At 38.3% G+C, this 13866-nt stretch overlaps 1 protein-coding gene across 4 annotated transcripts in view; it reads right to left on the bottom strand.

Moving 5' to 3' along the window:
* The window catches only part of LOC137657926 (LIM domain kinase 1-like), a 431530-nt gene that overhangs the window by 132697 nt on the left and 284967 nt on the right, over positions 1 to 13866 (bottom strand). For 3 of the 4 annotated variants that reach the window (XM_068392622.1, XM_068392619.1, XM_068392620.1), the window contains 6 exons: positions 13045 to 13177; positions 12510 to 12618; positions 12034 to 12163; positions 3128 to 3263; positions 2566 to 2661; positions 2111 to 2368 (listed from right to left, as the gene is read on the bottom strand). In XM_068392622.1, the coding sequence (XP_068248723.1) occupies positions 2111 to 2368; positions 2566 to 2661; positions 3128 to 3263; positions 12034 to 12163; positions 12510 to 12618; positions 13045 to 13177 (862 nt within the window). The remainder of the gene's footprint in view (positions 1 to 2110; positions 2369 to 2565; positions 2662 to 3127; positions 3264 to 12033; positions 12164 to 12509; positions 12619 to 13044; positions 13178 to 13866) is intronic. The other variant, XM_068392621.1, reaches the window with a different exon arrangement.

The raw sequence follows: 13866 nt of genomic DNA, 5'->3' as shown, positions 1-13866 counted from the left end.
TTCAGAGGGAGGCAGAGGAGCCTGTGGCTTGTGATACTGCCTTCTTTCTGGCACTCTTCAACACCTTTGACCAGGGCAAAGCTGCACTGGCCCTCGGGGGGTCTTTGAGTGCTATAGACCTGGTCCAAGACCATGTCTTTACCATCCTGAGGGGCTCTCGATGGGTTTGGCAGAACATTGATGGTTCTAAAAACAGGCATGTTCAAACTCCTTTTGTTCTGCCTCTGTGAGTATAGGGCTAGCGGCTGTGGGCAAAAGGTTGTCCACAAGACCAAATTACTCATCCACCTCCAAGCTCACATCCTTAGGAGCCCACGGTGGGTCGAAGTCGTCAAGGTAGGCCGTTGACAGGGCAACTCTAGCTGACGAAACTTCCCTCGGCCTCTCTTGATGAAGCGCAGAAGCTCTTGCAGAGGACTTCAGGATAGTAAAGAGGTCCTTAGGCTCCCTAAGCTGGGGAAGGAGTTCCTTCGTTAGAGAGGGCCTTAAGGTTTTTTCTTTCCCGAGAGGATATTTCCTCTCCAGAAGGAGGATTGACGTCATGCTGTGATGGTGGGCGAGACTCCCTTGGAACAGCCTCTAACGGAGAGAGGCGGAAGGAGTCTGTCATAGACACTGTCCTCCCTTGAGGGAGACGTCCTAATCATTTTCCCTTTCCCTTTCAATTTAACCGATGAAGCCCGAAACTACAAGGGACTCCCAGGAACCTCCGTGCTGCTTTCCTCCCAACTCCTCTTCCATGGAGAGATGGGTCTCTCCTCATGGGGAGGCCCTGCCAAACCAGAACCTTCGGAATTCCTCCTAGGATCTCAAGGAGGAGAGGCGCCGGGAAGAAGAGCAGCCAACAGAGGGATTCTAGGCGTATCGCCCTAGGATTGAGAACGGGGAATGTCCCCCGTCACAGCCTCCCGCACTAAGTTAAATAGCGTGCTTAGCCATGGGGGGATTCGACCTCCCGGTAAACTGGGAGGAAGATCCTTTGGGCCCAGGAGCCCTCTGTCTAGGAACCTGAAATAGTTTCTTAGACTCCTTACTTGCAGGCAGGACTGGCACCGGTCTAACCACTAAGGGGGGGGGGTTGCCAGGCAGCAGGCTACTTTGGTGCTCATTTTGTCTTTCACCCTAAACCCGATCTAGTGTGGTACTGATCCCTGGGGGGATCGGGGCAGTCTGTCTCTTGGACCGATGCAAGGGCAAATGAAAAGGAGGAGCGCATTGATAGCCGCCTTGTGGCAGGTGATTGCTCACACGGCTAGCACAGGTAAAATTAGTTCTTATTTTTATTTTACTTAAACACATAACTACAGTATTTGATAATACTGTACTGAGCTTACTATATGTTGTTACATGAATCCTTCCAAACTACTAAGTAGAAAAATTAATTATAAATATGGAAAATTTAGCTGTTTATGGTTCGGTTGTTATTGTGGCTGTATGTGTTTACACCATGATTATAACGTTAATAACGATACTTTCACCGCTACCTTTTAATTTTCTAACGCATTCAAGTAGATGGGATAAATATTATCACCGGGTTATTGTAGATGTCAGATAGTAATGCGCAAGAGACGACACATCAGGAATTGTGCCATGCTTCACGTCGCTATGTAGAACTTTGTACAAAAATGGTTAGTGGTCGTAGTATAAAATATGTACACTTCATTAATCTTAAATTGTATACCTATTGTACAGAACAGTATTACACTACAAAGTGTTTACTAACTACGTACTGTACTCTACAATACTATGAATTATATAAATGTAGGCTACGTGTCTGGTGAGTTGTCAATGTGGTTGAGTCCTCTGAACGAAAACAGCAAACACTTACAGTGCAAATAAGCTGTACTGTAGTGATATTACAGTACTGTAAATATATTACAGTAATATAGTATTTCCTCATCTATCGCTGATAATTGGTTCCAGGCCATCCTGCGGTAGGTGAAAATTCGTGAAGTAGGACTGGCCCCCCTAGGAATTTCCAGGTATGTGTGTCTGGGTACCAGAATGTTTAAAATATGTATAGTTACACACTAACACATAGACACTCACTCTCTCTTCCTTAAAATATTTATAAAAAATAAAAATATGGTAATTAACATAATAAATTTACCTCTCTGACTAGGCAGTTATGTGAATTGAGATCCCTATGAATAATATCACAACTATGCAGGTACGCCATTCCTGAGGAAATGTCTTTTGCGAAGCTAATTCGCTGATCCCAAGGCAAGGACTTCTCCATATCTTGTAAGATTTCTTTAAGAGTACCTCCACTAATATACTCAGTGAGTAGGTGAAGTTTACGGTCCTTATATAATACCCCTATAAAGCGTAAAACATTCTTATGACTTAGACTTCTTAGGACTGCAACCTGAAATAAACAGAAAACCAGCTACATGAGCATATGTGACCTTAATAAAGTGAGTTGGTATGTTACTCGCAATAGTAAAATAAATTCCAAAATCTTTTGAAAAGCAAACATTACTTACACGTTAGATAGTATAGGTACACAAACATTGTAAAATAAAAGAATAAGATATTGTAAAAAGTAGTTAAATGATTTAATACCTCTTTGAGGAAATTCTTTTGAGCCTGTTCATCTACTCTGTATAACTCTTTCAACACCATGATTTCACCAGTTTCTGAATGTGTCATCTTATACACCTGAAAAAAATAATTTATATTAGCTTTTGGTGTGAATAAATAAAAGTCAAATATTAAGATACAGATTATCAGTAACTTTATATCAATATCTAAAAAGGAACATTTTCTATAATGGACATCATTATACTAGTCTTTGCTACCTTACACAAAGCACACTGTCTTATAACATAGGTAAGGCAATTAATGCACTTGTGCCAGTCACTTCATTCACGACTCACCCATACTGACCCTATAGCTACTCACATTGTTGTTGGGCTTTTTAAAACTTTCATCTTCATTAATGATTTTCAGCTCTCAGTAGTGGTGAATATCTAAATTAACCTTCTTTTATTACATTTCCAAAGACAGTGTTGGACAAGAATGCTCTACTACACTACAGTAACAATTATCACTTAAACATTACACACTAAGATTCAAGTTTACTTAAAGAAAGGAAAGACTTATGTTGCATGTATATACTCCTTACCTGTCCAAAGAAACCTTTACCAAGAAGTTCTCCCTGAGTGAGATCTGATGCGCGGAATATCCGATGATTCTTTGGTTCTACTCGGAATGACTTTGTTCTACTAAGGTCATAGTAACCGCATTCTCGGGAACAATCACTGCAAAATGAACAATTACAGGAGTAGTATTTTCATAGTTTTTTATCAATGCCATACATTATATCAATAAATACCTCACTTGATGCAAGTACAGTCAGCCCTCAATCTTTGATGGGGTTAGGTAACAAAGACCACTACAAAAATCAAGAAACCTTCTAATATTGGTGTCTTTGGGTCAATCAGCGCTTAGCTCCTTAGCCAACTAACTACTCCCTACTATCTGTAAACTAACACCCAAAATAATGCACTACATTGTTTTCATATAGTTCACTAATTGAAATAAACACAAAACATTCTCCTATACAAAAATGCAATAATCTTAATTTCCAAAATTCCAATAGTGTCATGTTATTACAACAGCAATAATTTCACATGAATGAAAACTTCTTACTGTGGGCAACCGTATTGCTTTTGTGAATATGAGCACATACAAAATACATAGTGTTCCTAATATATTTTCAAATGTATTGAAAACATCTTATAATGAATATTCCAGAAGTACCAATATGTTATAAACTACTGACCCACATTTTCTATACATATTACGAAAAGCTATAAGTATCATTAGTTATCAATTGAATGTGTAAATGTGTTCGTTCATCTGTTATTGCACTCATCGTGATTGGTAATGAAAAAGGAAGAAAATAATGGTGTTTCCTTTAAGCGACATGTTTAGAAATTTTTTTTTATAGAATCAGCTGTTATTTGCTTGCTTTGAATTTAATATAAAGTACTACCATATCAGTAATTTAATATAAAGTGCTACTGTATAACTAAAATAACTTTTGTAATAACATCATCTTTACATAATCAATACTTGATAAGTTATCTGTTGTTGCAAAACACTTAGCTATACACAGATGGTTTTGTATATTTGCAGTAGTCTTATTCTACATGAAATAAATTGATTAAAATTTGCCATCATTTCTTAACTCGCCTTATCTATAAGTCGTCTTGAACACGAAAATACACGGTAATTGCTGAACTGTCTGACTCTATTTTTATGCTACTGCACTGCCACAATGGTCAATATACCTTGTAAGGAATGAATTAAACTTTTGGTCTCAAAATTTCACATCCATTTTTATGGGGTTTCAATAAAAGCAGTAAATTATACCCATCCTTGTTATTCATTTAAAGTTTAGCAAGCTACTCTCATAGTCTCATTGCTTACATGCCTCAGTAACTTTCCCCAATGACATACCATGACAATCTGAACTTAATAGCTAACAGGTCTGATCAAATATTTTAAGGTAACTATTGGAACTTCCAAATTATGAAATATTCCTAGCAAAATTATATTTTACTTGGCGAGTGGTAAAATGACATACAGCAGAAAAACCCAAAACAGATAAGGCCAGAGTCAATAGGATGGTTACGAAAAACACAATTTCATCTTGGATCAGGCAGGTCACTCCTTACTCCAATCATAAAGAGCTACAACTCAGAGCACACAACATCAGGTGCATATGGACGTCACTGGTATTCAAAAGGAACTTCTCTGTATCCCAGGCATTACAAGCAGGTGTGTGGAAGCGTCAGACAACCTTCATCGCCAGCTACCTGCAAGACGTGACACACAGGTCCCTAGATATGTTTTCTCTAGTCCCTGTGGTGGGCACTCAGCAAGTGATTTAGCTTCCTTAGCTCCATGCAGGACAATTAGCAGTCAGTCAAAGGCTGAGGTTATGGTTTTAGTCAGGTGAATGTAAAGAAATGAATGGCCTTTTCTTTTATCTTCCTCTCTCTTGGGGTACAGCATCCAAGGCACTGCAAGCCAGCTTCCATCGATTGCAGGTAAGCTCCATTTTTTGGAAGTTGCATGAATTTTTCTTGGTTCCCACATAAATAAATATTCTGTCAACTTCCCAATCCCCTGGCAAGGGTAACTTAGGTGATTTAGGTATCAGGGTGTATAATACCAAAAAAATTTATGTGGTAGGGGTGTAAGAATACTACCATTGTAACTACTGCGTGCTGTCTTCTAGGAGCAGACATGAATGGCTGGGTGGGGAAGAGAAGGGATGGATATGAGGAGGTCCAAAGAGGCCACGAGTTTGGAATCAGAAATAAAAATGGAGAGTATATATCAGAGATGGCTCAGAGTTTTCAATTGGTATGTATGAACATCTGGTTTCATAAGTTGGATAAGCACCTGATAATCTATGAAAATGGAGGAGTGGAAAGCCAAATAGATTATATTCTGGTTACAGGTGTTAGCAAAAACACTGTGAGGAGTTGTAAAGAGATTTTTGGGAAAGCTGTGTTAAACAACATAGATGGACTTTGAAATGAGTGGTAGAATACCCAAGAAGAGAAATAAAAGATCTAGAATTAAGGTTTGGGACCTTGGAGGCAAAAAGGGTGAGCAATTTAAGAGGATTGTGAGAGAGAGCGATGACTGGAAAGGTTAAACTTACAGTGGAAAATAACTGGATGGGTATGAAAAAAGAATATATGTACAGTAGGGGAAACAGAGGAATTAGTGGGAAGAACCAGCGGGTGTATCAAAAGGAGAAAAGTGATGGTGGAATAGAGATATGTAAGAATCAATAAAAAAAAATCTAAAGAATTTAAGCTGGAAAATAGGGCAAGCACATGGTGCAGAGGAATGATACACAGAAGAAGAAAAAGATTCCAGGAGGAAGTAGGTACAGCTATTGGGAGAGCGGTAGGGTAATTAAATGAAAATCTATGAAAATCTATGAAAAAGGAAAGGAGAAAAGGATACCTGTAAGATTTCAAACTTGAGGAAGAGCCAAAGACAGGATTTGGGGCAACTGGGAGTTATCAAGGATAGAGATGGAAATACATTGCATAGGGATGAAGACATTAAGAGGATATGGAGAGAATATTTTGTAACAACTATTGAATACTGAAAATAAAAATGAGAGAAGAGCTGGGAGAAGCACAAGGGTAGAGGGGCCAGTGATGGAGATATGGTATACAGTAAGGACTCACGATACAAAATTAATTGGTTCTGTAATGGCTTTCATACCGGGATTTTTTCGCATCGAGTCGTCTTTCACATGTAAATAGCCTAATTTGTTCCAAGCCCTACAAAAACACCACATTGAATTTTTTAATAAGGCTAGTAGGTTGGCCAGGGCACCAGCCACCAATTGAGATGCTACCACTAGAGAGTTATGGGGTCTTTTGACTGGCCAGATGGTACTACATTGGATCCTCCTCTCTCGTTACAGTTCATTTTCCCTTTGCCTACACACATCCACACTGAATAGTTTGGCCTATTCTTTACATATTCCCTTCTGTCCTCATACACCTGACAACACAGACTATCAAACAATTCTTCACTCAAGAAGTTACTGCACTAATTGTTCATTGGCCACTTTCCTCTTGGTAAGGGTAGAAGAGACTATTTGGCTATGGTAAGAAGCTCTTCTAGGAGGACACTCCAAAATCAAATCACTGTTCTCTAGTCTTGGCTAGTGCCATAGCCTCTGTACCATGGTCTTCCACTGTCTTGGGTTAGAGTTCTCTTGCTTGAGGGTACATTCGAGCAGACTATTCTATCTTATTTCTCTTCCTACTGTTTTGTTGAAGTTTTTATAGTTTATATAGGAGATATTTATTTCAATGTAGTTAATCTTCTTAAAATATTCCATTTTCCTTTTTTCCTTTCCTCACTGGGCTATTTTCCCTGTTGGAGCCTCTGGGCTTATAGCATCCTGCTTTTCCCACTAGGGTTGTAGTTTAGCTAATAAATATAACAACAACTATAACTCCACTAACCACAATGAAATACAACCATTTGGATCATTCAATAATAACCTGACCATTAATAACATGTAAAGTAAAAATATAATTAGAACAGACAGTACAACATTGCAATGATACATGGAAAATATAGTAAAAAAAAATGTGGAATCTTACCTTTGGAGTAAGGCGATGTCCGAGAGCAAAGTGGAGGATGACAATCAGCAGAAAACATAAACACTTAACTTTACAAAACATATTTATAAATGGCAGAAAAAAATAACGCTCAACTTTACGTTAAACTTATATTAAATTTCTTCATTTTTACTTTTTTTAATTATGTATCTTTTTTTTTACTTTACATTTTGTATTTTCTAAATTGACTTATTTTCTTCATCACTTCCACTTCTCTTTTTTTTATTCCTTTCAGCTTCCTCTTGGCCAACTAGTATCGAAGGCCTCTTTAATAAATAACTTTCCAAGGAAGCTTGTTTCTGCTTGCTTCTTAAAATGTTCCTGAAATAACTTATGCAAACGTCATTAAGCTGCTCAAGAAGACGACCTATGTAACCTTTTTCTGGGTGTCTCTTTTCTACAAAAGATTGCACCTTATGAAGAGCAGATAGAGCCTCCATAATTTCTGCTGTTATAGAGTCATCCTCCTACTCGTCGCTGCTAGAGAACTGCTCCTGAACGACGTTCACTTGCTTGGCCTCCAACTCCTTCAGGTCATCCAATGTATGTTCCTCTTGGTGCTCCTTGAGAAGTTCATTAATGTCGTCCTCATCGCCTTCCAGACCCATGGAAAATACCAAGTCTAACAATCTCAGCAACCTCAGATTGAAAAATAGGTTCAGGATTGTCAACTTTTTCGGCATCGGCTTCAGGTTAGCCTGTGTGGAAGCCCTCAAAATGTCGTGCAGAGAAATCATCAGGCCAAAGCTTCTTCCAGGAAGAGTTCAAGGTGCACCTCGAAACCTCCTGCCAATCTTTATCAATGAATATGAGGCATATCACAACATCAAAATGCTCCTTCCGAAATTCACGCAGTGACGATTGTGCTATCAGTGATTTCGAAACATCTCAAAGAGATATTTCGTGTAGAGCTTCTTAAAGTTTGAAATCACTTGCTAGTCCATGGGGTGGAGAAGGGTGGTGTTAGGCAGAAGATAGAGGACCTTGATGGAAGAAAAATCAGCTTAGATATCTTCCTCAAAGCCAGGAGGGTGAGCAGAGGCATTGTTTAACACCAGAAGGCATTTCAGGGGGAGGCGCTTCTTTTCCAAATATTTTTTTTCACAGTCAGGGGCCAAAACCAAAGTTTACAAACTCAGTGAACATGCGTCTTATTACCCAGGCTTTCGCATTAACCCTCCACATCACCGGTAGCTTCTCCTTAATCACTTTGTGGGCCTTAAAGGCTCAAGGAGTGTCGGAGTGATACACCAGCAGGGGCTTCACCTTACAATCCCCACTGGCGTTTGCACAGAGTGCAAGGGTAAGCTAGTTCTTCATAGGTTTTTCATAGGCTTATGCCAGGGTATCTTCTTTTCTTACACCTTGACATAGGTCCGATAGGGCATTTTCTTCCAGAAAACCCCAGTTTCGTTGCAGTTGAAGCCTTGCTGCGGACTGTAGCCTTCTAAGAGAATCAACTTCGCAAATTTCTTAACAAAGGCTTCAGCCGCTTTCGAGTCCGGGCTGGCAGCCTCCCCATGCCGCACTACCAAATGAATGCCGGGCCGTCTCTTAAATTTTTCAAACCAACCCCAGAGAAGCCTTAAACTCTGGGGGCGTCTGCTTCAATGTCCCTTCTTCTGCATCATCTTTGATCTGAGCATGCACGATATAACTAAAAATGGCGCTGGCCTTCTGGCAGATTATCGCTTCAGTGATTGTGTCTCCAGCAATTTCCTTGTCCTTACTCCATATAAGCAGCAGTCACTCCATCTTATCATGGACGTGGCTCCTCTTGCTGGAGAAAACAATCACGTCCTTAGATGGTGTTGCTGCTTTAATGGCTTCCTTCTGTTTTAGGATGGTTCATATCATAGACGGATTTCATCCACATTCCTTAGCGATCACACTTAACCGCCTGTCAGCCTCGTACCTCTTTATCATCTCAAGCTTTGTTTCCATAGAAAGCATCCTCTTCTTCTTTCCCTGAACATCAGCAACGTTCTTGGGATCCATGACTAATAACGTATGAGTTGAATAATGCAACACGATACAGTTCAGTACATAAAAGCACAAAAATGAAATCACAAACACAAATTCAATCTAAGCAATAATGGTTCCGAAACGAAATAAGTGAAAGATGCTGCTATGTAGATGCATGGTGGGATAGATACCAACCAATAGGAGTGTGGCGGTAACTAGCAGCCGAGTAGAGAGATAACCAATGGGAGCGTGGGATGATTGTGGAGAGTTTATGGCTGGCAGCGTGCGAATTTTGAAATCAGCCTCGGAGGCAGCCGGGCTCTCGTACCGTACCTTGTTTTGTAGCATGAAACGTTTTTTGCAATGCGATTCGGAAAAATCTCCACATCTTATTTCACAGTATGCAAATTTCATAAGCAGAAGCTTTCATATCGAGAGGTATCAATGTACAGAAGAGAAGCAGGCATCGAGTAAAAATGAAAAATGGTCCATCACAGTTTCAAATTGAAATGATCAAGATATTAGGTACAGAGTGGGAGAAATAGATGCTAGATTTATTACGAGACATAAGAAAAGAGGAAATAATGCCTAAAGACTGGGAGGAGAGTTTAATACTATTTAAATTTAAGCAGAAAGGTAATGTAATGGATTGTGATAATTACAAGAGAATTAAACTAACAGAGCATAGTTTGAAAGTTTTTGAAAGGGTACTAGATGAGAGACAGAGATATTGTAAGTATTGGGAAACATCCATATGGATTCATATGAGGAAGAGGGACTGTGGATGTCATCTTTATAGTAAGACAACTACAACAAAAGAGGCTAGCGGGAAACCAGAAGCTCTTCTGTGCTGTAGTAAATCTAGAGAAGACTATGATAGAATACCAAGAGAAGTGATGTTTTTGGTGCTTGAGGGAGAGGAAAGTCCACGGGAAGTTCTTTAGAATGGTAGAGATGATGTACAAAAGAAAAAGGACTAAAGTAATAAAAGCTGTTTGGGGAATCAGAATCCTTTGAAGTTAGTGTTGGATTACACCAGGAGTCAGCATTAAGGCTGTCTTATTCATAGTGGTCATGGATACAGTAAGTGAAGAGATCAGAATGAAGTTATGGGAGTTGCTACATGCAGATGATTTGGTGATTACCACTGAAAATTAAGAAGACTTGCCGAGTAGGGTTGTAGAGTGGCAAGAGACTTTGGAGATAGGTGGCTTGAGTGTAAATGTGAATAAGACTGAGGCTATGGTAAGCCATTAGGAAGGTAGGCACAGGATAGCTATGCATGAAAGTAGATGCTCGGTCATAAAACAGGTGGAATAATTCATATACTTGGGATCTACTATAAGTCAGGAGGGAGGATATGAGGCTGAGGTTGAGAATAGAATAAAAGCAGTTAGGAGGAAGTGGAGGGGTGTAGTGGGAGGGCATGTGATAAGAAAATGCCGATTAAGCTAGAAGTCAAGATCTATAGCACGGTAATAAGACTAGTATGGATCAGAAACGTGGACTCTAAGACAAAAAGAAGCAAAGCTTTAGAGAACAGAGATGAAAAGAGGAAGTAAAGCTTTACAGAATAGAGATGAAAAGAGGAAGCATAGCTTTAGAAAACAGCGATGACAATCTTGAGGTTGATTATGGGATTATCATTGCACAAAAGGTTGGAAAATGATGATAAAAGAAGAATGGCATGCATAGTGAAGATTAGAGATGATAAAAGTGTTACGACAAAGATAGTGTGGGCACGTGTTGAGGATGAATGGTGGAGAGGGAGTGAGGAGGGCTTGGTAAGAACCTGTTATGGGGAGAAGACTGAGAGGAAGGTAGAGAATTTGATGGCAAGATGAGGTGACGGATGATATGGAGAGAAGAAGATGCCTTTGATAGAAGGCATTGGAGAAGGCACATCAGGCAACCGACCCCTTAATGTAGGGATAACAGTGGGAAAGAAGAGGAGGAGGTTATACAGAAACTTAAATATAGTCGCAGTGGTCCCTCACTCACTGACTATTATTGCAAAAGCCATCAACCTCTTTTGTATTTTAAGAACAACAGGTTCACAAGGTGTCAGGATCCCCATCCTACACTTCCTTAAGATTGGGTGCGGCAATAACAGGTTAAGTTTTCAGCCAGTTGACCTGAAGTTCTTTACATACTTATCCTGCCATCACCTTCTGCCACTAAATCCTGTATGCAATTAAAAGTGGTTGACCTAGTGAATGTAAAGGTTGTAGTGAGAGTTTCTCCTGCTACCGCCCCCACTAGGGCCATTCCCCGCTTCTGCCACGAGACTGGCTACCACCTTACTCAAAGAAAGTTTTTATGGCCTGAACACCAACTTGTGCTGAATCTATCTCCTACAAAAAGAACTTCAGGTTTCCATAGGTAGGAAAATACAAATTATTTCAAAATTTGTCATGTCTATGGGTGGGCTATCTTAATGTTTTTATTTGCTAAATCCAGGTTTTTTTCTTTATATATTGGGATAAAAGTCTGATGGGAATCATTAACCAAATGACAAAATCAATCATCATATAGGGACAAGTTTAAATCAAACAGTTTTTAGTGCTATGTTTATCGTGAAATAAAATAATGATATTTCAAATACTTTAGAAACTAACGATGGCTATATGTTCAATGAAAAATCAAAATGTTACAAACCAAACTTTGCTCTTCAAGTCAAGATGGGCATAAAATGAGTTCTCTCTACAACCACCTGTCTAGTGTACTTTGTCTGAATTTCCATCTAATCTAGATCTTCATCTATGCCTTTTCCCTATCACTTTTGAGCTTTCCTACTGGCCCTCATCCTGCTGGTTCATTCTATTAGTTCTGACTCTTTTTTGTTACATCTCCAAAATATTTCAATCTATAAATCTCTCAGGTCCTTCCATACCTGTCTAAAAGCTTTGGAAGTGATGATGCTCTTTCTTTGCTGCCTCTCCCTTTTCTCAGCTGTCGACTACGCTGGGTGCCTGATACATATCCTTCATCTCTCCTTTTAAAAAGCCTTTCTCTTTGACCTGCTGATTATTTGTTATCATTAACTTAACCAGATCAATGCCCAAGCTTAAAATGTCTAATAAAACTGACAACTTAAAATTTCAATACTATTACAGAAGCAAATTTAGTTATTAAAATAAGATTCAGATCCAATTAAGCATAGTATGAATTATGGCTTTGTATTTCAAGTGAAGGGTGTGAATAATTAACTAAAAAATAAAAAGCATTATACCTGTATTATTGAATGAACAGGACAATCAGAAAATCATCCAAAAATATTATCAATCTCAATAATATAACCTATCATAATGAATTCCAATAATCTAATTCTTAAAATCTATCATAAATTCTCAAGGGAATAAAACTAACCTTCCTTTTCTTGCTGCTCACGCAATGGTAACGTGCTACGGATAGATGATGCAAATGGGAAACTTTGTCTTCTTGATGATACTTGCTCTGGATCATGTTCAATTGTTAGCTAAAATGAAATGACAAACTATTTAATGATAATCATAACTATAGATTACAATAAACATTTACTTCATATATGGTATAGATAAAACATTTTGAGACTTAATTGTCTATTTGGTGTTATTGTATACTCAAATGCCATAAACTAAAAAACATAACAATCCTATATTCAAAGTTGAACAATGTTAATCAGATTAATAAGATTGCTCGAGGAATAGTTTCTTTGCTTATGGTAAAATAAAAATAATCAAAAAGTTATTGCAATAGACAGAGATTTTTCTAGCAAAATCAGTTGCATATAACCATTAAATTCTAATTCCATACCAAAAAAACTAAAGGACACACAAATTACATACCACACAAACAATAAAGGGACAAATTCTTTATGTTCATTTTACAATGAAACTAAGGTACACCAAATAATTTACAGTACCTGCAGAACATCATCAGAGCATGCAATAAGCGTTTCAATGTCTTCTATGCAATGGTCTTCAACTGGTCTTCCGTTTACTTCTAAGATTCGGTCACCCACATGCAGTGACATCAAATCAACGGCAGAATCCAATCTGAGAGCATCAGAATGATTGAATTATCCAACAAATCAATATTGATTTTTGTGAATACTTGAACATAATTGAAGTCAAATACAAACTAGATTCAACAAGATACATTACCAAAATTATAACAATTGGCTGATATGCACATAACATTTAAGCTCAAGTCTTAAAATGTCAACCACATCATTTCATAAGATAACCATACCTAAAGCAATGGTTAGAAGGCTTGAAAAAAGTGCTATGCAACGATTCCAAGAAAGCTATCAGATACACTAATGTTCTACTACAATGGTTTGCTTCCCATAAAAAATCATATGCTCGGTCACAGAGTTAATAATGATAATTTCTATCTAAAAAAAAAATTTGTTTTAATAACCTCAAATACTAAACAGCATTTAAACAATATAGCAAAGTCATTGGTTCTTTCATAACATTAGAACAGTTAATTTGTAGAGGATATCAAGCACAAGAATGGATCTTAGTAACGATGATCAATTAAGTCTTAAAACTTGGTCACACATTTACGATTCTAGTACACCTAATGCGTAACTGCCAAAATTTTTCTAATTACATTATTGAAATCACCATGAATCATTGCCACGTTGCCCAGCCTAGCGAAATCCACCAAGTAATGGCAGCTGCATCAACTATCCATTGCCGCAATTTCAATACGCACTAAGCAACACTGTCGCAAAGGT

This window comes from Palaemon carinicauda, chromosome 18, assembly GCF_036898095.1.
Source record: "Palaemon carinicauda isolate YSFRI2023 chromosome 18, ASM3689809v2, whole genome shotgun sequence".
In the NCBI taxonomy this organism is placed as follows: domain Eukaryota; kingdom Metazoa; phylum Arthropoda; class Malacostraca; order Decapoda; family Palaemonidae; genus Palaemon; species Palaemon carinicauda.
Note: the sequence above shows the minus strand (reverse complement) of the source record. Positions and strands in the feature narration are given on the sequence as shown.